At 32.0% G+C, this 22,716-nt stretch overlaps 2 protein-coding genes across 2 annotated transcripts; one reads left to right on the plus strand and one right to left on the minus strand.

The window, feature by feature from the left end:
• The first annotated feature begins 6,363 nt into the window (after window positions 1-6,363).
• LOC132274571 (uncharacterized) lies at window positions 6,364-7,685 on the plus strand. Its single transcript, XM_059775882.1, has 3 exons — window positions 6,364-6,455; window positions 6,738-6,851; window positions 7,024-7,685. The coding sequence occupies exons 2-3, from the start codon at window positions 6,761-6,763 to the stop codon at window positions 7,452-7,454; spliced, it is 522 nt and encodes a 173-aa protein (XP_059631865.1). The 5' UTR covers window positions 6,364-6,455; window positions 6,738-6,760; the 3' UTR covers window positions 7,455-7,685.
• A 7,770-nt stretch (window positions 7,686-15,455) lies between these two features.
• On the minus strand, window positions 15,456-16,715 carry LOC132272948 (uncharacterized). The gene is made up of 2 exons (XM_059774008.1): window positions 15,983-16,715; window positions 15,456-15,901 (listed from the first exon to the last, which is right to left on the minus strand). Exons 1-2 carry the CDS (start codon window positions 16,713-16,715, stop codon window positions 15,456-15,458), a joined length of 1,179 nt encoding a protein of 392 aa, XP_059629991.1.
• Window positions 16,716-22,716: the final 6,001 nt, after the last annotated feature.

Consider the following 22,716-nt stretch of genomic DNA (forward strand, 5'->3'; position numbering starts at 1 on the left):
ACCCCCAAGGGCAAAATGGTCATTTCACATGCAAACAAAGTCTCAAGAGGTGTACGTCATTCCTAAGACACAAACATGGCTTCCCATAAAGCCGCGGAACTTAAAAGAAAACAAAACGCGGAAGCGAAGTTTTAAAAATGGACAAGTTTAGTCCTAGGGGAAAAATCATCATTTTAAGAAATTTATGGGTGCTACCAAGTACACAATTGGATAGGCAGCGAAAAATTAACAAAATTAGATTAAAAAATCACTTGATTTGGATACTGGACGAAAGAGAACGGTCAAAAACAAAAATGGGCATCGCCGCAGACAAGGGGCACTAGGGCTAAGCCCAATATGCTCGTCGCGCGCGCGTGGGCACCAAAGGTTATGCCTGGCACAAAACCTGAAAATGCTGAGAACAGTGGGCTTTTTGGACCTCAAAACGACCTTTTTTGGAAAAACACGAAAAAAAAATTCCCCTTAAAATAATTTTTTCAAGTTAACTATGTCAAAAGAAAATTTTATTTTTGACCTGAAATGTCCAAAATAACCCTGAGATTAGTTTTGAAGAAAAATGTCAAAATGCGAGTTTGCTTCAAGTGTCCAAATGACTAAATATGAAGTTGTGGACTAAATGATTGCGTACGCAAGTGTAATAAGTGTTTTAAAATATGCGGGAATGGTCCGTGACTCCCAAATATGCCCGATGCAAAAATCCAACCCCTTAAACCTCAAAAATGCCTTACAATGGAAATTTTGAAGCCTAACATCAACTATAACATGCAACCATGATATTTTATGCAAAGTGAACATTCTCGCAAACGTAATATACATAATAAAATACGACCTAATGATCCATGACCTCAAAATACACCATATGCAAAATATGACATGCCCAAACCCCAAATATCATGAAAAATGGCATTTTTAAGTAAATTTTGAGGTCAATCATCATAGATGCATTCAAAGAACCGTTTGGCCCTTGGCCACACGTCATATAGAATAAAAGAGCACTAGGGAAGGTGATAAAATACAAATCCCACCAACCAAAATGAAATGGTTATGCCAAAGCTTCGCATTTTTCTATTTTTCACATATTTAAGCATAAGTTCAAGTTGCATGAAAGTAAAGCATAAGTTCATTAGCCCTTGGCCCAATCACATACATGTCAAATAAGTTTCAAATGATGCATTTAAGCACTTAATACATATCCCAAATAGAAATTACAAGTTTTGACATATTTAACCCAAAATAAAGTAAAATCATGCTAGTAAGTATATGAATGGAAATACGCCAAACTCATCAGGCCACAATCAAGTTCAAGGATGTTGTACATCCCTAAAAATGGTTCTTTACCTGAAAAATATCCTAAACAACGAGCGTGAGTAAACAAGTTACTCGTAGGAAATAGACATGTGTATAACCTAAAGTTTTGCAAGTCTTTATAAGTTGATATAAATCAATTCATGTGGTTCATGTCACTTAACGTCTATGTCCAAGGTGAGACTAAGGGATCATTCTAAGCTACAATATAACATCCACATCATAAACTACAATAAACAAGCAATTAAACAATATTGAAACTTCAAATACCAAGTAATGAAATATAAATTCACAAAGTAAACAACTTGGAATTGAAATGTGAAATCAAACAAGCAGAAGGACTAGGACATGCGATCATAAGACCGAGCAAGCTGTTTTGGGTAATTACAACCCTGAAAGAGCTACCTAGTACGCACTTGTGACTAAAAGAGACCGTGTCCTCGTACTTAAGCCGAACCCTAGCTATCACATAAACTTACGTCCCTGCAAGTGTTCCAAAATCAACAAATTGTGCACAACAAGTATAAACACATATACTAAATACCACACACAATCAAATTATGGGAACATATAAGATATGCTCTAAGTCCTTAACTACCATGGCACAGAACATAATAGGCCTTGAAAATATCAAAGGTGCAAATAAATCATAACTTAATTAAATGGAAACTAATTAAACAAAAATTAATTAATTTCTCTAGATTGTAAAATATTACCAAGTGACATGAAATTAACACATAATAAACAACATACCATAAATAACTCAAATAGCAAATCAAAAGTCTAATTAAGCCACTAAAACATCTAATTAAATTTTAATTAACTTAATTAATTAAAAATCTCTAGATCTCAAAAGTCATCCAAAAATTTCAAAAAATAATATATGATGAACTATAAGTCATAGGCTCTCCAAATATCATAATCTTAATTAAATCTAAGCATACGTCAACTATTAAATTAAATTATCATTTAATTAAAATAAAAACCATTTTATAGATCTAAACTTTAAACATACATGTAAGTTATAAAAACTTCAAAAACATGTAAAACATTAAGATTATAAACATGAAGCACCCCTTACCTCACTTTAAGATGAAATCTCAAATCCCACCAAAATCAAACTCCATAAAATGCAATGAAATTTAGGGGTTTTGACGGGGACAACAAGAAGAGCAAAAAATCCTCAAGAGACATGACTCAAATCCAAGCTTGAACTCCCAACCCAAAAGTGAAAGTGTTGCAAATCAAAAACCGATCGGATAAAAATCACTGCGTCGTCGAGGACATAAAAAAAAGTTTAAATCGCGAAGAGGTAACTCAAAAAGGAAGTAGATGAAAAGAGGAGAGAGAAGGAGGTAGCCTCCATGCTTCAACAATGGCAGCTAGGACTGCTTTTAGATAGATGAAAAAGTTAAAATGACTTTCTCTCTCATCCACCTACCCTAAATAGGTCAAAAAGGTGTCTCGAATAGTCTGAACGGACCCCGTCCGGGTCCAAAAAGTGAAATATGTGAAGCTGTGCTCAAATGCAGATGGTTCGTGAACAAAAAAGTTTTGAAATAGAATTCTAAGATCAATGGAGGAAACAGGTTCAAAAATTGAGTCCCGAGCGAAAAGATATGCCCCGGACAAATTTGACAACTAACGGGGGTCGAAAATTCAAAATAAATGAAATAAAAATTTGAAAAAATATTTCGGAAGTGCCAAATTCCATAAAAAGTGAAAATAAACCCATTATGAAGCTTTGAATCCAAAACGGGAAACTTTTTTGAAAACGTTACAAAATTACACAAATGCCCCCCCTACTGAATAACTGAAAAAGTGAATTTATCAGAAATCCCAAAATGAAGTGCCATTTAAAAGATACATTTAAAAGAACCTTAAATGCAAAATTTTATCAAAAGATAATTACGAAAAATACCCCAAGTAAAGAAAATAATTTTCAAGAATCTTTGCATTTATACTCATACGGACAAAAGTAAACATCTAACATGTTGTTCTACAAAAGTAAAAATGTGGATCATATGAAAATCAAGTAAAATGAATACATACAAGGCCGGAATCAAATTCGAGTAAGACCCGATAGGTTATGCAAAATGAAAGATTGTGAAAAAGTGACGGAAAAAGAAAACTCAAAAAAAGATATTAACGGAAAAAAATTCATCCGTAAAATTTGTGAAAATGAAAAGGAAGGAAAATGACTGAGTCGGTACGCTTTTTGTATGGATACTATTTTTGTGTAGCACAAAAAGTGATACTTGATTACATGGTTTGCAAAAATATTCATACATACATACATAAAAAGTGATCTATGTGTATAAAAAGGATGCCTCTATGTCCAAAATAAAATTAGTACTTAAAAATAATAAGAATAGTTTGGGTATATGGTCCATATTAACTATTTTGTCAATTTTATTTTATTAAAATATTAGTCTAACTTTAATTTCACCAAATTATAAATATGTCTTAATAACACTATATATTCAGTCCCTGATAAATATTGAAACGTAGAAGGGAAAGCTCAGGCCCGAGTTTTTAAAGCAGAAAGTTTTCTTTTTGTTATATATATATATATATATATATATATATAATTGTACGGAAACCATTACCTAATTAGTTTGACAATAGTTCACCAAAGGTGCAGCTGGCTCGGTAGATAACTTGAAGTCATTGACAGAAAACATAACTACTAGGGGTGAATATTAGGTGTAGGGCCCACATTATGTAAAGCACCAACCCTATTTGCCAAACCATTTTTAATGCCCACACGCAATGAGTAATATATGGAAAATAAATTTTGCAGCTAGTAGTTGCATTGAATTCCTGTACCTCATAGGCTATTTATGTACTCTCTGTTGAATATTAAATGTCCTCTTATATTAGCAGTCATTATCTCTTTTTAGATATCTCAAATTACTTGTTCATTTTAAAAAGTCCAAACAAATAAGTTTTATCTTTTTATCATTATTTTTTATATTTTTTAAAAATTTCAAACTTTATAACTGTACATGAAACTAAAAAAAATAAATTAATAATTTTACAAAAGGACGATGCATTAATTATATTCCCCTTAAAAATTTTAATTTTTAAACATAAACATTTAATACGAAACAGATGGAATATTATGTTTGCACCAAATAAATAAAAGTCAGCCTCTATTTTTATTCGTTGGTGTTCCAATCTGCTTTATATTTTCTCTTTTGATAAAAGTTCTTAAACTAAATCTCACTCTCTTTGGTAAATGTCTCATTTTTATGTCTCTTTCCGTTCGTGCATTGGCAAACGCGTAAAAGAAGTGGATTGGACAGGATTTTTGATCCCAAACATGCCCTGTAAAAATTTGGTCAATGTCATATTTTTACGTCATTTAAGATTTATTTGCACAAATATAAGGACTTCATAATATTTTAGTTAGTCCCTCAAAAAAAAATTTCTTTTAGAAAATTGTGACCCGTAAATTTGTGAATCATAATTTCTCAAAAAAATCATTCTTTTAAAAACAGATGCAAGTATAAATCAAAAAGTTCAATTTTAGTGATTAGCCTAAAAAATATTTTCGTTTACTAATTGCTCACTGAAATAAAAGTAAGAGAGAGGAATTGTGAATTCCAGCTTTTGGTGCTAGATCTTAGAAGTAAGTGAGAGATCTCATTTTCATTTGTTACTTACTATATTCATAATCCATTTGCTCTTAAGTAACAAAAATATGGTCAAAATTGTGAGGTCTATAGGTTCAACATTTTTGTTTTCCTTTCAACATTCTAGTAGCTCATTTGATGCTTAGTTAAAAAAATCTTACTTGTAAGAATATACATATAGGCGCGAGTGTGTATATATATTTCGCGAGTGCATGGGAAAACGTGTAAAAGAAGTTGGACTGGAGAGGCTTGATAAGCCATTTGTGGAAGAAATCACAAACCTGATCGATCCTTCGAAGCAGCTTTGTTTGAGGCTGAGCTTTGTTGGACTTCTATCATGCCATGTTATATATATATATATATATATATATATATATATATATATATATATAATTCAATTAATCTTTCATATCACATAATTGGAACTTACACTTAATGAATAATGAGGAAAAATATGTGAAAAAAAAAAAAAAAACCATAGAGAAGTTAAAAGTTAAAATAAGAATATGAATTTTTTTACAAATTATAGAGGAAAAAAAAACATAAATAAGAAGATGAGAGAAAAAAGAGGTAAGATAAAGATAGAAATATTTTAACCTTTATTAAATCTCGTTAGGGTTTAATAATAGATACAAATAAAATTTTTTAAAAAGTTATAATATAAGAAAAAAAAAATTGAGGCTTTTATATTAGCTGGAATAATAATAAAAAGGAAATAAAAATTTTAAAAAGAATATAATATGAAAAGAAAAAAAAAAATTTAAAATTTTTTTATTGACCGAGACTTTAGACAACTGCCTAAGTCACCTAAGTGCCCAGCTGCCAATGAATTTTATATATATAACACAGACACAGACACACACACACACACACAAAAAGGGCCAACTTGCAGCGGTGACATATCATACTCATATCACCAGCAAGCCTAAATGTGTGAATCCTGTTGTTGTGGTCTGACACTCCTTTTGTTTTCAAGTCCATATATTGTCTCCATTATTTGATACGTAATTTCCAACATATTTCTCATAATGAGGGGTTAGAGTAGTCTGAACTACCACGAAACATCATCTCCATGAACAATCTTCACCGGGGCTACTCACATCATCTTTGTGGGCCCACCATAATTGGTGGGCCTAAAGTAAATAATTACTACTTCTACATGAATCATGTGGGCCACACTTGTTGTGCAAGTTGAAGTTTGAGCAAGTCATTGGCACCCAATAAAGTAGACCACAACCAGACAACGACCAAACGTGGTTGACTCAGACTTCTAATACTCCAATTGTGCCTTGTAGCATGATTGAACTACTTCCAATACAACGACGACTAGCTAATCCGGAGGTCGAGGAGGAGGACGACAGCGAGACTGCGAGAAGGAGAGACATTCCACTCCTTTAGGATAGATTGAGTTGCAGAGCAATCTCGAAAGAACCATAAATTCAAAATTCAAAATTGTAGCGATTGTTGAGCAGATCTTGGCACAAACGACCTCTGCGACGACTTCTCTCCTCTGTAGATTCTCTCCTCTGCTTTTTCTCCTCTTGTTTTTACTTTATATTCCTCTCTCTCTATATATAGAGAGAGATATACTCCTATTGGATTCCGATACCATAAAATAGAATAGAATAGAAATTTAGAATTATTCCTTATAGCCAAACAAGAAATTAATACCAAAAAATTAGGTTCAAAGAAAATTCCTCAATTGCATGTATACAAATTCCGACTTTATTACTAAGTATATGATTCTGTTTTTTCTTTTTACCAATACAAATTCTGACATATATAATTAAGCAGGCTTGACATATATCGGATTCAGCATGAGTTCACATAAGAAACTCATAATCACCTGCATTTCCGCTTCTAATCTTCGAGTCAAGGGTGTTTCAGATATGCACGCGTACGCAAAAGGTTTTGTTTTGTTTTGTTTTGTTTTGTTTTTTTTTATTTATATAAACCATCAAAATCTGTATTATGTGGTACCATTCCAATACCCTGTACTCAATTTATCAGTACCATGGAAGCTCAACTTATTGGAGAGTGTGTCAATTATTTATATTCTCTCTCCAAACATAACATGCAGTTTCAGTAGGGAAACAAAAGAAGAAAACAACAACTGACAAGGAGGATGGAACAGACCCGGCCTGGGACAGACCCATGAGTTTCACCATTAAAAAGCGGGAGGTGGATCCAGGAGTGACGCCGGTTTTCATCAAGTTATACTCCAAACGTTGCTGCGGAAGGGACAAGTACATTGGTAAGGCGGAGACATCTGTGCATGAACTATTCAATGGCAAGGAGGAGAACGGCCACGGCAGGGACAGGTATGAATTAACGTTGAGAAAGAAGGATTCCGACACGGGAATGCTACATTTATCATGCACGTTTGAGGATATTAAAACTGTCTGCGGATGTTGCTGTTCCGGATGTTGCTGTTTGATGAGACTAGTTTGCTTAGCAGCAAATGCGATTTGCCACTTTAAATTTTGTTGTTTGCTTGTGTTATGTGTGTGAGTGAGAGAGGGATTTAATTTTGATAAAGATTTCACTACAATAATATTTGTGTTTTGTTACAAAATATTAGGTAGGAATTTATTTGTGTACCAAAAAGTAACCTATTTAGGAGGAAATACAAATGTGTAGAAAATATATATATAAATTAAGCTTTTCATACAAAATTTAAGTTTGTAAGGGGATCCTTTCCTTCTCTCGAGCAGGCGTGTCTGTGTTCGAGTCACTCTTTTTCCCTAATTTGTAAATTTTTAAAATAAGAAAAAAAAGTGTTGTTTGGATATCCAGAAAATTAATATATTAACTTGGAATAATTGAAACATGTTTTTTATCTTTTGTTTTTCCAAATAGTATTACTGTCAACGTCTTGCCCTGATCTATTGTGTTTTTGGCTGCTATTTGATTTGTTTGTATTATATGATCAAAAACTGAACATGTTCAAAATTAAATTGCGTTTTTCGTTACAACATGCTTAAGAAGGTATAAAGGTTATTAGATTAAATATATACGCTTTTGCTTGATGATCTGTTCACAACTTAAATCTCTTTTATGTACTTGAAAATTTTAGCTAACTAAACAGGTGAAGTGATCGATGGCCTAGGAGTATCCTCTTTCATATTTTATGGTAAAGCCAATCATTAGTATTTCCAGAGAATTCTGGAAATTCCTCTTAGTTTATCGAATAAGAATGACACAGACAAACAGTGTTGGTTATATACAAACGATGGTAATTTTAGTGTGAAATCAGCATACCAAGTTGCTTTGTCTCTTAAATATCTTGAGAGCACAAGTGTGATCCGAGACACAGTTGAAAGCAGTGCTAGACGTGAAATCAGCTACTCTGTGTTGGCAGATTTGGAAGGCTCAAAATGATTGGGTCTTTCAAAAACAACAATGGTGGAATACGAGTGATATATATATATATATATATATATATAGTCTCGAGAGCTGAGCATCAGTTTAGGGAATTTTCTGAAACAGGTTGAAGCCTTCTTCTAATCATCAATTGCATGCTGGTATATCTTAGGGTCAAGTCAGAGATCGAAAATGGAGTTTGCCTTTAAAGGGATTTTTGAAGGTTAATGTGGATGCTGCATACTGTTGGTCTTCTCATGAAGCTGGAGGGTGTGTTGGTGGTTAGAGATGAATGGGGTGCTGTTGAACGAGCAGCACAATTTTTCGTCTCTGCGGTCAAAGATCTTCAATTATCCATGCGGAAAGCTATTTTAACAGTCAAAAAAAAAAAAAAAAGCAATTTTAACAGTTTCGGAAGGGGTGTCAGTGTAATTTACTGAAAAAAAAAAAAAAAAAAAAATGTTACGATAGCTCCATTAAATAAATGTCAAGGAAAATTCCACTTTGCGACTTCCGAGTTGATGCATCAAAAACGCTCAATATGTAATTAATGTTGGAATTTTTTACGTAATTGCTTGATATACATGGTTTAGAGAACTGTATGTGTTAATTATGTGGTGATCTAAGCCGAATTTTTTAATTACAAAATTATTAATTTTACTGAACTTTTAAGTTTTTATTTTTTAGAATGCGTATAACATACTTACAACACCTGCATTATTTAAATTAGGAGTACGATTCAAAAGCGAAATCTCAATTGGGAGTACGATTCAAAAGCGAAATCTCAAGAACTTACTTTTCGAATTTCTGCAAACGCCACTATACCTGAAGGTTAGTGAACTTAAAGTTTGGTTCAAGTCTTTCACAACTTTTTCATTCTCTAAATTACAGCGGCTAGGCATGGATTTTTGTTCCAAACCCAAGGAGACAGCCATGGTCTAGTTTATGCAAGGGTTTCAATTGGTGGTGGCACGGAGCAGCAAAGTCCGGTGGACACCGAAAACGGGACCAACACACCCTCATTGCACCATGCTTGACATAAAAAAAAAAAAAAAAAAAACTTTGAATTAATTCTTCTTTCTATTCTATTTATTTATTTATTTTTATTATTTTTTTGAATGGTAAGTTCAAATGAATATAAAAACTATCCCATAAATGGGACAAAGTTACATGGCCTTTGGCCCAAAGAAACTTGTAGAGGCAGAGCCCATACAAACAGCCCAAACAATAATTACAGAGTATTTGTTCCACCAAGGAAACCAGTACTACATATCCCGGCGATAACGCATAGTAAAAACCCCCATTGAAGATTTTGTTCCGCAGTTCGTGGCCGCCGACATATTAATCCGGTGGCATGGGTGGAGGACGAATAAAATAACCAGGGAGCTCCCATTCAACTAAGATGCGCCTTACATTACCCGAATCTTTAACAGAGAAGCTTGAGAGCTTTTGCCTGACAGTTGTGAGTATGCGATTAAGCATGACATTTTCAGAGCTTGAAGAGCCTTTAAAGTATCTTCTATTCCGCTCAATCCAAATGCTATACACTAATGCTGCGAGACATAGTTTGCGAACTATATTCCTGGGATCACTTCTGTCCATCCAAATTTGGCCTGCCAAGTTGATGAAATCACTCCATGTAGGAGGCCGAGTGTAGAACGCACAACGCGTTTGTATAAATGACCAAAAGGGTGATATGAAGGAGCACTTAAAGAAAAGGTGATCATGTGATTCAGGCTGTGCTGAGTAGAGACTACATAGATTTGGTGTGTTCCAATGGGCTACTGGTTTCCTGTCATAAGTGGGCTGCTTGTGAAGGATAGCAACCCATAAGATGAAGTTGAGTTTGGGAATTCTATGTGAGGAGGAGGTGATATGGGTCCATGGGACTATGGTGAGTGGTGAGAGGGCTGTAATGGTTGTTGCTATAGAGAACTGTCTATTGGGAGATGGTAACCAAATGATGGAGTCATGTTGACTTGGTGAGGGCAGTGGTAGGTTAATGGGGTTGAGAAGCTGTGGAAATATGGTAGTGATAGCAGGAGGGAATGTCCATGATTATCCAGTGATAAAAGAGCTAACCTTAGTATCAAGATCTACATGAGTGTTTTGGATTTGGGCAGATGTGGCATGATGAAATAGAGGACCTAAAGAACACCAACTTTCAATATCTTGAAATTTGTATCGTGGCCATTACCAATTTCTACTTTGACAAAGGGTTTGAAGGCAAATCTTAGTAGCAGAATCTTGCGTGAGTTCTAAGAACATGGTTGTCGTACCTTGAGTGTCTAGATGCATTTGTCTTTGATCAAATGTACCCTAATCCATTGGGCCTAGAGAGAGGAGCAATTAGGAGAAAGGATGTAATGGTAGCTACTTTGTTCCAGGTTTCTAAGTGTGGAATTCCTAAGCCACCTGCAGAAATTGGCTTGCAAACATTTGACTAAGCCACTCTAGCACCCCCTCTTTTTGAGCTTTTGTTCAGACCATAAGAACTTTCCAAGAATGCAGTTGATCTTATCCAGTGTGCTGATAAGAATGATGAATTTGGTAGCTCAAAACATAAGCATATTACAAAGGACATATATAATTAGTTGGACTCTTCCTGTAAATGAAAGGAACTTACTTGTCCAACAACTGATCCTTCTAGTGATTTTTTCACTTAGCACCTTATAATCAACTGGTTTGAGCCTAGTGGCAGTGAGAGGAACTATAAGGTATCTAATTGGAAGCGTTCCCTTTTGAATCTCAAGAGTTGACAGAATTGTAGCTTCAAGAGCAGAGTTGACACCAGATAAGAAAATGTTACTCTTAGAATGGTTGATGGAAATTCCTGACAACAAACTGAACTAGTCAAGAGCACTTTTGATAACCTGCACTGAAATCATGTTAGCATGTGAAAAAATAAGTAGGTCATCAGCAAAAATTAGATGAGACAGAGCTGGGGCTTGGCATCTCCAATGATACTTGACGGTTGGGGTTGATGAGATGAAGGACTTAAGGATGGTAGAGAAGGCTTGCATTATTATGACAAAAAGAAATGGAGAGAGTGGGTCACCCTTTCTCAACTCTTTGACACCCTTGAAAAAACCATGGTATTACCCATTGAGAGAGATTGTATAAGAGGCAATAAAAAAGGAAGGGCCAAGAAATAGAATCGAATGCTTTTCTAAGATCAACTTTGATTGCACACCTAAGTGAACTGGAGTGTCTATGATAGCCTTGTTAAAGCTCTTGGGAGAGAAGGATGTAGTCATCAATTTTCCTACCCTTTACAAATGCTGACCGGGCTGGATCAATGATAAGGGGCAAGATAGGTTTTAACTTGTTGGCAAGGAGCTTGGCAATACATTTGCAAAGGGTGGTACAGCATGATATTGGCCTGTACTCGTTGAAGCATGAAGGGTTGGAAGACTTAGGCACAAGGGAAATGGAGCAACAATTGATTTACTTTAGTAACCTGCCTGAAATGAAGAAACTTTTGATTGCAAGTGTAACCTCCTGACCAACAATGTGCCAAGCTTGTTTGAAAAAGGAGGCATTGAAGCCATCTGGACTGGGGGCTGTATCAAAATGATATATAGTTTTCGTTGTCCCTCTCTTATTAGTAGTTATATTTTTTATTTTTTTATATTTTACATCTTACCTCACCTACTAAATGTTAGCAGATGATAGACCATTCTAAAATATCAGAGGAAGACACCCCATTGCGTCAACTTTACGTGGTCAAAACATTTGGTCTTTTTTACATCAAAATATATCTTTTAGGTTAATTGTATAAAATATACTGAACTATAAGAAATGTACGTGTATGTTACCTCTTGGATTTGGGATGTAATTACATGTAATTTTCAAGTTTTGTGCTACTAAAGTACTTGAGGATATGAATTAAATAATTTTCAAGATAGTTAGCTCGTTGACTTTATTTGCAAATCTTAATTAATAGTTCATGCAGGTGGTTAATTTTATTTATGGAGTAAGGTGCTGTAAATTAATTTTTACAGCTCAGATGAATTTTGTGCAATGAACACAAAAATAAATAAATAAAATTTCCATCAACTTATTCCATTAAATTTTTGAGTGAATGCATAGTACTCACTTAACCATGACCATTTATTTTTCCACTGCTCTCTTGTTAATTAATGTTGTAGCATTTTGAAGAACAAGAACAAGTTAACACGCTTCAACATTTTAAGTCTTAGTTTATATTCAAATCATAATCACATTATACTAATACGTAGTCGATTGTGATGGAGCGAAACAGTCGAATTTTCAATTCTATAATTTCTTTTTCTTTCATTGTCACCCAGCTCATTTTTAACGATACTAGGAGTAGACTCCTCTCCATCAAAGTCAAGCATATTGGAGCTACTTAAAACCTCTTCAACTCTTTAATTTATTCGTAGCTTTGCAGATTATTGTAACAGTCCCCCTATATATATATTTTTTTTAACACCCCCGGAAAGTTAAGTAATTTATTGATGGGTCTACGAATAAATTAAAATTAACAACTGCATGTATCGAGTTCTTTTTAGAACAATACTTGTTTCTATACACTACCTTTGGTTAGATGGAAGGAAGAGAGCGGGAAAAGATGAAGAATGCTTTGTCATTAATTTAATTAATTAAGAGAAGATGGAGGATTAATATTCTTCCATCTATATGTAACAAAACTTGTTTAATATATGTGTATGCGTATATTTGAAATAAGTAAAGGCAAAGTAAAATTTTCTATTACGAAAGCCGAGTGAGTCAAAACTTGGGATTTAAAGATGTATTTGACTATCAGCTAGGACATATTAATAATCTGAAGTTCTATAATTAAATTTGTGCAATTTTATTTTTATTTATTTTTAAAATTTTTATCTTTGGTTTAAGTTCAAACCGAAGAGAAATTCATAACTATGAATTATTATAATTGATCTAAATTTAGTTAATGAATAGAGTTTTTCATGATCCGTTTCCGCTTCTACTGGTATCAAATTTATGTTGAAAATTTACCGCATATGATGGCACACAAGTTCTAAAGAATGCACAACTTGATAACAATACTAAAAAGTTGAGTTTATATGCACACCCGTAGTGCCCAGCTCGATGAGAGTTCATACAATTTGAATTAATACGAACAATGATTGCGATGAACACCTAAAAAGTTCCCAAGTACAGTAAATTGCAACAAGGTGTTCACCTTATCCGGCTTATACTAGGCTCCAATTATGTGAGCGTAAAATATATTCTTTGTAAAATATTTTGTAAGTAACACTTTTTTATGCCGAATGCTTTTTTTTATTTTTTATTTTTTATTTTTCGGTGTGTGGTAAAAATTTTAAAAATATTTTTTATTGAAGAAATCAAAATAAGAAAATTGTATAGTTGTTGTTGTTAAAGAAGAGATTAACCTCTTGTCTCTCACCCCATAACAACGCGCTATTAGGCCGATTGACTCTTTTCTTAACCGTTGTTTTGTTTTAGGTCACTATCGCATGTGTAAAACGGCTCATCTCTTTCTCTCTAAAAACTATTTCTTTATTAAATGACTCATTTTTTTTTTCTCCCTAGACGCTCTCTTTCTCATTCTAAATTCTCTCTCTAAACTACTTTTTGGTCACTATATGAGGGTCCGTTTGGCATGCGTTTTACTTTAGGCGTTTTGTTTTTGGTTAAAACAGAAATAACGTTTTTACTATTAGAGTGTTTTGGCAAAAATTGGAAGCACGTTTGGGAACGATGTTTTGCTGTAAAAATGTCGGAAACAAATATATGCAAAACACGTTTGGTAAGTCATGCGTTTCAAGAATTTTAAAAACAAAACATGTTTGGTAACTCCAACTGTTGTAAACAAAATAAAACAGAAATAAAAAATATGTTTGGTTATCATTGTTTTTAATTTATTTTTATAAATTTTAAATTTATTTATAAATTTATTTCTATATAAATAGTCTATATATTTTTAATAAATTTATTGAAATTTGAACACACAAACATATATATATATATATATATATATATATATATATATATATATATATATATAACCAAAGTGTAATTACAGAAGTAACTGCTTTAGCGAAAATGTAGAATGTTAGTTCTAATAATTGAACCAATAATTTCAACCATTTTGCATGTTATCTTGATCTGAAATTACACTTCAAGTTATTTGAAATTTCTTGGTATAATTTGTTCCTTTGGTGATGATTGTCCATAAGTTTGTATTTCATTCATTTTGCTCATTTTTCGCATTAGCGAAAGAAGAAAAAAAAAAATACTACACAGCTCTGATAATAATTTTCGACTCTTGTAAGTCTGCACTGGTAGGAATTTAACTCCAAAATATAGATTCTTGCCTTCTCTTTTGTAAAAAAATGTAAACCCCCACCAAATTATATATATATTAATAACCTATTTACAAGTTATTTACAATAACCTACTTTAAATTTATTATCATTATACCTGTATAGTCCAATTCAATATTAAAAATAAATAATCTCTAGTCACATTTTACTATACTACATGAGAGTCAACATTTGTAAAAAAATTTGCAATAACCTATTTACAAGTTCTTTGCAATAACCTGCTTCAATTTTATTATCATTATACCTGTATAGTCCAACTCAATATTAAAAATAAATTATCTCTAGTCATATTTTATTGTACTACATGAGAGTTAACATTTGTAAAAAAAATTTGCAATAACCAATTTACAAGTTCTTTGCAATAACCTGCTTCAATTTTATTATCCTGATACCTGTATAGTCTAACACAACATTAAAATAAAAACAAACTCAATTGAAAGCATAATTGAAATAGAGTGTATAACATTTACAAGTCCTGAAATATTCAACCAACAAATTAAACACGTTTAAGTTGTACATAAAATGTTTGGAACAAAGCATTAACAATACGTAGTTGTCACTAAAAATTAATAAGAAGTTCATAAAGTGGATAACAATGGCAACGACACATCATCTTCATAACAGCACATGTGGCCTTCAAGAGAGCATCAACACACTTCATATATGCAATAATAGCATTTAAGTTGAATTATATATCTGCAAAAAATATTTATATTACATATATATATTGCAAGCTCACAATAGCAACAAATATATTACATATAAAAAAAAATATATACCATCACCTTCAGAAGGATCAAGAGTGCTGAAGAGAATTCCAAATCTGATCAGCAATTGTATTACGCAATTGATCCATTTCTCGAAGCTGAGCCGAAGGCACATGCTCAACAATCTCATCATCTTCACCATCACTTTGAGGAGGATCATTACCATCAAATATGTCATCAGGCTGATGCTGATTTTTGATAAAATTATGTAATGTGCAACAAGCCATTACAATCAATACTTGTGTTGAAAACTTATAAGGAGGCATTGCCCTCAAAATAGCGAATCTCATCTTCAATAACCCAAAGCATCGCTCAATTATATTTCTCAAAGATGAATGCCTATGATTGAACACTTCCTCCCGACCACGAGGTTGTCTAGTCCTACGGTATTCCTGAAAGTGGTAAGTATGACCTCGAAATGGGGCCAAATAACCAGGCTTATTGGCATACCCTGAGTCCACCAAATAATACTTACCTGCCATGTTTAGAATATATAAAGATATATACAGTATGATAAACTAACCATATATTAAGTGAATTTATAAAAAAATATTACCTACTGGTGGAGCTGGAAAGTTCATTGCCTCATTTTCAGTACACTCATTTAGGATTCTTGAATCATTAGCTGATCCTTCCCACCCAGCTAGCACATATGTGAACCTCATTTCAAAGTCATATACAGCCATTACATTTTGTGTGGTATAACCCTTTCTACCATGAAATGGAAGTTGTGTACTTGCTGGCAGAGTTGCAGGAATGTGGGTTCCATCTATAGCTCCCACACAATGCCTGAAGTAAGGGTAAAACCTAGAAGACTCTCTAATCTTATTCGGAATCACAGAAAAATTAGGAGGGGTAATGATATGAGTGCCCAACTGACATACTGCATGCAACACAGCATGGAAGTGTCTAGAAATGGTTTCAGTGGAGTGTTGAAATCTCTCTACTACAACACGATTCCTTTGATTATGAGATAAAGTGAGCAAAAAGATTGCCACTTGTTCATAAACAGTTAAAAATTTAGAATCCTTCAGCCCTATACCTTTCAGGGTATTACACAATATTCTAAAAACTTCAGGGTACATCCTAAAATTTTCATAACATCTTTCTCTATGGCCGTTTAAAATCTCCATAACATATGTTTTCCCTTGTAAAATGGAATCCCTACAACGCCTCTTTTGATAGAAGTTCTGCTCTTCTAAAAGAGCAGCAAATATTAAGACACTCTCATTATCCTCCTCATCGTCAGATAATTGAATTATTCTTCTTATATTATTCCACACATCCATTACCCTATTTAAAGATTTAATACAAACAAAGCATTTAAGTTAATAAGCAAATCAATTAAATAATAAACAAAACATTTAAATAATAAAACAAACATTTAAATAATGGTATTAAAGTATTTGAGTACTAACAGACATCCAAGAAATAAAAGTATTTAAGTTATTATAACCATCCAAATGTGAGATAATAAAAGTATTTAAGTTATTACAGCAATCCAGATGTGAGATAATAAAAATATTTAAGTTATTACAGTAATCCAAATGTGAGATAATAAAAGTATTTAAGTTATTACAGTTATCTAGATGTGAGATAATAAAAGTATTTAAGTTATTACAGTCATCCAAATGTGAGATAATAAAAGTATTTAAGTTATTATAGTCATCCAAATGTGAGATAGTAATAAGTTAAACGATGACACAAAACACAATCATCCATAAAGAAAAACTCAAACATTTAGTGCCCAACCAATTCTTACATCCTCAGGTGCCGAAAGAAAAAATTTCTGCCACTTCTCAGAATCATGTAATAACTTCGATACCTTAGCGAATTGGGTCATCTCAATTCCAGGTATTTTTTGTAAAAGGAGCATGGAGGCGTCAAACATTTCATAATCTCTATCCTTTTTTGAGGGAGAGAGAACTTCATCATCTCATTTCTCACATGAAGATACACGAGTAGAAGTAGAAGATGCTTTAGCTGCTTTTTCTATTGCAGCTTCCATTCTCTCAGCTCTCCTCTCAGAATTCTCATTCATGTTTGACAAGAGTGCAGCTATACCAGGAGATAAAGCATCTCTTTTGGCTTTCTTACCTTTACGTAAAGGTGGGGGACTGACCTCACAACCCTCTTCCTCATCATCGTCATCATTAGGAGTGGGCAAAATGATTGTGGGTGGTGCTGTAGTGGATGGGTGGGCATGCATCCCTCTTGCATATGTGTCCCCAAATATAGTCGACATCTTGTCAAAATGCTTACATCCATACTTTTTATACTTATTTGCATTCGTAACAACCTACAAATTTTGTTACAATATTAACCACATAACCAATAATATACAAGATTTTATTATTTATTTATGACTAATAATTAAATTACTAACCTTGCACAACCTGTCCTATCTCTCTTCCTCAACTATAACCATGCCCGTCTCATGGTTATATCCCACGCCAGTCTCTGATAATAATTTCTTAAACTCAGTATAAATTTTCCTCAAACCATTAAACTTATTCCGAAGTTGGGTTAAACCAAATTTCTCCCCGTTTGAACATTCATTTGTTTGACTAAATTACTCCAACCACTTTTACTAAATGTTGTGCCACTACGATTATTAGCCTTAACTTCTTCCACCATAATATTCACGAATTTTTCAATGAGTGACTCATCCCATAACAATTTTCCATCGTTCGTAACTTCAACCACTTCTTCAACTGTGAGAGAATCACCGCATTGTTCCACATTCTCAACATTCATATTCATCTAACATATTAATAACAACACTATAATTAATAACAAAAAAAAATAATATTAAACTAGAAAAAACTATTGATGGTATTAAAGTTACTCTATCACAACTACTGATTCATGAATGTTTATACTATTAGAATATGTTTATTCCCCTTTTATACATTTGCTAGAAAGAGCTTATGATTTTAGGTTTTACTTAGTTCCTAGGAAACGTACATATAGTTAATATGGCATAAGTGCTGGAGAAGTTCACACATTTAATAAAGAATACTGAATCAAAATATAAAAAATAAAGAAACACAATTTCAACTATGGGTAATCAAGAACAACACAAAACATTAGTGGTAAACTAAACAGGATTATATCATGACACTAAGCAATAGATACAATCTAACTACACAGAAATAAAAAGATGAAAATGAGTGTAATTTATGCTTAAAAATTAAAAAATAACAGGTGCATAACAATAGGAATCGAAACAGTTCTCCAAGCCAAACCTTATCTAGATAACCCACTTAGTTAAAATAACACATACTCCTGAACAAAAAGATTAGATGAATATAAATCACTATTCTCATAAGTGTTTTTTTTAAACTAATTTCTATTTTTCATAGTAAGGGTGTACAAGTGTACAACATGGAAGATAAAATTAAAGAAAATAATACAATAATTTATTATACTATATATACTATACTTACTGTATGTTATGTACACATCAAGTTTTGAGTATTTACCTTTGAAAATTTTACAAAATCAACCTCTTCAAACCCAAACGATTCCGAACCTGAAATTACAAAAAAAATTATTCAATATTCTACATGCAATTCAATAAACACGCATATATCATCTAGTATTCAAATTTCCGATAAATACTTAAGTTCTTAAACAATTACAAAGCTAACCATTGTCATCTTTAAAGTTTACCATTGATCTTGAATTTGAACCAAAGACAAAAGGTGACTATAACAAGACCATCTTGCAATCAATCATAAAAAATGATATCAAAGTCATGAATTCTCTCTTCCCAAATTGGTAAATGAATTCTTCCTCACACAATTGGCACCCACAGAGTGTCACATATTTGTGATTTAGGCTGATTTCATTACCCACATAAAATTACTTTATGACAAGTGAGAAATTAGGCAGAAAGTTTAATAAGGTATTAATATGCTGCATCTACATAGTGTATATTGGAAATAAAGAAAACCACAATTAGAGAGAAGTTGTGAAAGTATTTTGGCCCAATACCATTCATAATTAAAAAAAAAAAAATCCACACACCATATGAACCCCCCAAATAGAAATTATAGAGCAAAATTAGCACAAATCAATCTTTATGCAGCATTCAATCTTTATGCAGCAAACTAGTTATCCAAACACAAACAAACAAATTCACTAATAAGATTTCCATCAAAACTAGAATGATTAAAAAAGGAAAATGAAGAAAAAAACAAAAAAAAAAGTGATTCAAAAAGTTCTCTAATTAGATAAACTAAAACCCCAAAAATATTATAGGAAACTTCAAAGACAGAAACATAGCAAAATTCTGTAAATGAAATGTAAATGTGTTATAAATGAAATGAAATTCAATTATAACACACCAAATAACATATTACCATTTGCTTAGAGAAAATTATATATTCAACATATTTCAGCTTCCAACACGAACAAAAAACATAGAAAAAGGAAGAAGAAAATCAATTACTGGTCTCATAAAATACTACAGTGAATTTAAAAATTCTCTTAATTAGATAAATTAAGACCATCTTTAAAAAATTATAAGAAAAATTCAACGGCACAAATACACCTAAATGAAAAAATAATAGTTAATTACACTATAAATATGCATAACTCATCTATATATGTGTGCAAAAAAATTAGAGAAGAGAATTCATATAAAGTAATTACGTGATTTATTCTCATTAAAAATGAAATATTTGATTAATTATCATACAAATTAATGTGCATAAAAAATATGTATGCAGATGGATACACTTTGTAGAGTGAAAAATCTTTCATTCATTATTCATTAAATAAGTTTATAATGACTAGGAATTTAGATAGACTAACAGCCTTTAATTATATTAAAAAATGTTACAAACTAATTAGTATATATATATATATATATATATATATATATATATATTACCAATAATTAGTATATATTATATTAGTTAAAACATAAGAAATAAAATTTCTATTGACATTTTATATAGTAGTATAGAGAGATATGGTATTGATGTACCTAAAATTGTTGGAATTTTTTTTCTCTCTAAAATTGTTGGAATGACTAAAGAAAATCATAAGAATATTTTCTAATTTGCATCCATAAATTGTTATGACCATTAGAAGAAAAAATGAAAAAGTTCAAAATAATAAAATGTGAATTGCAAAAATATTACAGTGTTCAATATTCACATTACCTTTTCTTTATGAGAAATTGAGAACCGACCACTGCAATTCCTGTATTCGTTACAACCATTTTTAAAGCTTTATTGCAATTTAAGTTCAGTTTTTATGAGACTGCAGATTAATGTATATGTAAAATTGTATATTGCCATTCCCTTTATTAATTAGATGAAATAAGCTCTCTGATCCTTTCATTTTCTTTAAACTTACAAAACCAAGAATCATTTTCCAAAGCTTTACATATTTCTTCAACATTTTCCTCTGTAAGTGGCCTACTCTTATATTGTATTTTGTTCTAATTTATTAATTTATCAGTTTTGGGGTCCTTAATAGAACTGTTTCTGGATCTTTATTACTTGTTAGTAGTCTACCTTGTATATAGCACTGAGAGTTGAATTTTGTAAGTGCGTGTATATATACATTAATATATATATATATATATATATATATATATATATATATATATATATATAAATATAGACATATTCTTACATCTAATCAAAGGAACATCTGAACAGAATGCAAAAAAAAAAAAAAAAAATTTAAATAAAAAGAAAAAAAGAAAATCACTGAAGATCTGGATCTAGGAAGGCAGTGAAAAATTTAGGGCTTTAGGCCAACTTCTAAAGATGAGACGAGCTAGGGAAAATCACTGAATATAGTTCTTATGGAGTACATGAGAAGCACAGTTTTCTTGTTTCACAACTAAATCGAAGACACAGTCTTTAAAGAGGAGAGAAATAGAAGAGAGAGTACTCACCACAGTTCGTGCTTTCGATTTTGTGCTTGTTAACGACTTCGTGCTTGCGATTCCCTTTCGTCGCCTCCTAAATCGTCTTCTCTAGGGTTTCAGATTCCCTTTCGCCTCCCAAATCGTCTCCCAAATCGCTTCTCTAGGTTTCAGAGGAGAGAGAAAAGATCGGGCCAAAATGTTGCAGACGACGTTTTAAAGTTACTTCCTCCGCTACAGTTCAAGACCCAACTTACTTCAAGCGCTACAGTTCTTTTTATTGGGTTACAGTTCAGAAACAACAAAAAACACCGAAATGGTGTTTCAGTTTTGGGCCAAAATTGTGCACTGTTTAAAACAATATTTTTGTACTGTCTAAAACATAACAAGGGCTACCAAACATGTTTTTGGGCCTGAAATGGAGCCTTGCAACAAAAACACCAAAGTAAAATACATAACAAACAGGCCCTAACTTTTTCACGTATTTGATTGACTTTTTGATACCATATGCTTTTGTTGAGGAAATCAAAAGTGAAATTGATAGACTCCGAAAATAATTTTTGGAGGATTAGTTGTTGAGTTGTTTTGGTTAAATTTTGAAAATTTATTTTTCTCCATAATTTTTATTTTTTTTTTATTTTTTTTCATTTAGTACTACCAGACACCAAAAAGTAATTTTCAGAAAATATTTTACAGAGCCTTAATGTTTGAGAATTGAGACAAAATTAATAAGCCTAGTTTTATATCATGTGGCGCGTATTGTTTCCTCTGTTGATAAATTATAATCCCAAATAGTATTTTACTAATTTGACAACGGTTTGATTAAAAGTTCTCCCTACAGTATTGAAAAGCATATATATATATATATATATATATATATATATATATATATATATATATATGTAAATTCCCATTTTCACCTTGATAATTTTTATTTTTAAGATTGATAATTTGTGGTAATTGTGCCATAGAGATTCTGTAATTACAAAAAAAAAAATCAATATTTTTTTTTTTTTTTAACTAAATAAATACTCTCGTCAAAAGAGTGTTGAATTCACATTCTCCTTTCAAAATTTTTAATTTTTCTATGAGCAATGACACAGATCATGAACTTATTATTTGTATCTTGAATTGGAAAACGGCAATGAACTAGTGTGCGTGCATATATATATATATATATATATATATATATATATATTAGTTAATGAAACGAAAAGCCGAAATGCATGTGTCGATTATAAGCAGTTTGATTGTTTTAGTGAGAAGGTATAAGCTCTATAAAACGAAGATTAAAATATCTGTGTCTGTATAAAGTTAAATGAAATGAAAATTAACAATCTAATGCAAAAATAATTGTGTAGATTTTCATTAATTTCCTTATACAACAAAATATTACATAA

This window comes from Cornus florida, unplaced genomic scaffold, assembly GCF_030987335.1.
Source record: "Cornus florida cultivar Cherokee Brave unplaced genomic scaffold, ASM3098733v1 CherokeeBrave_3.0.0_Hap2_Chr09, whole genome shotgun sequence".
Taxonomy (NCBI): Eukaryota; Viridiplantae; Streptophyta; class Magnoliopsida; order Cornales; family Cornaceae; genus Cornus; species Cornus florida.

Bases quoted from the DNA above. Each gene is read 5' to 3' on its own strand.
- LOC132274571 (XM_059775882.1), top strand. From the start codon at position 6,761: ATGAGTTCACATAAGAAACTCATAATCACCTGCATTTCCGCTTCTAAT. The intron at 6,852-7,023 runs GTTTTGTTTTGT...CATAACATGCAG, and splicing joins TATGCACGCGTACGCAAAAG to TTTCAGTAGGGAAACAAAAG.
- LOC132272948 (XM_059774008.1), bottom strand. From the start codon at position 16,715: ATGGATGTGTGGAATAATATAAGAAGAATAATTCAATTATCTGACGAT. The intron at 15,902-15,982 runs GTAATATTTTTT...TAAACATGGCAG, and splicing joins CTTTCCAGCTCCACCAGTAG to GTAAGTATTATTTGGTGGAC.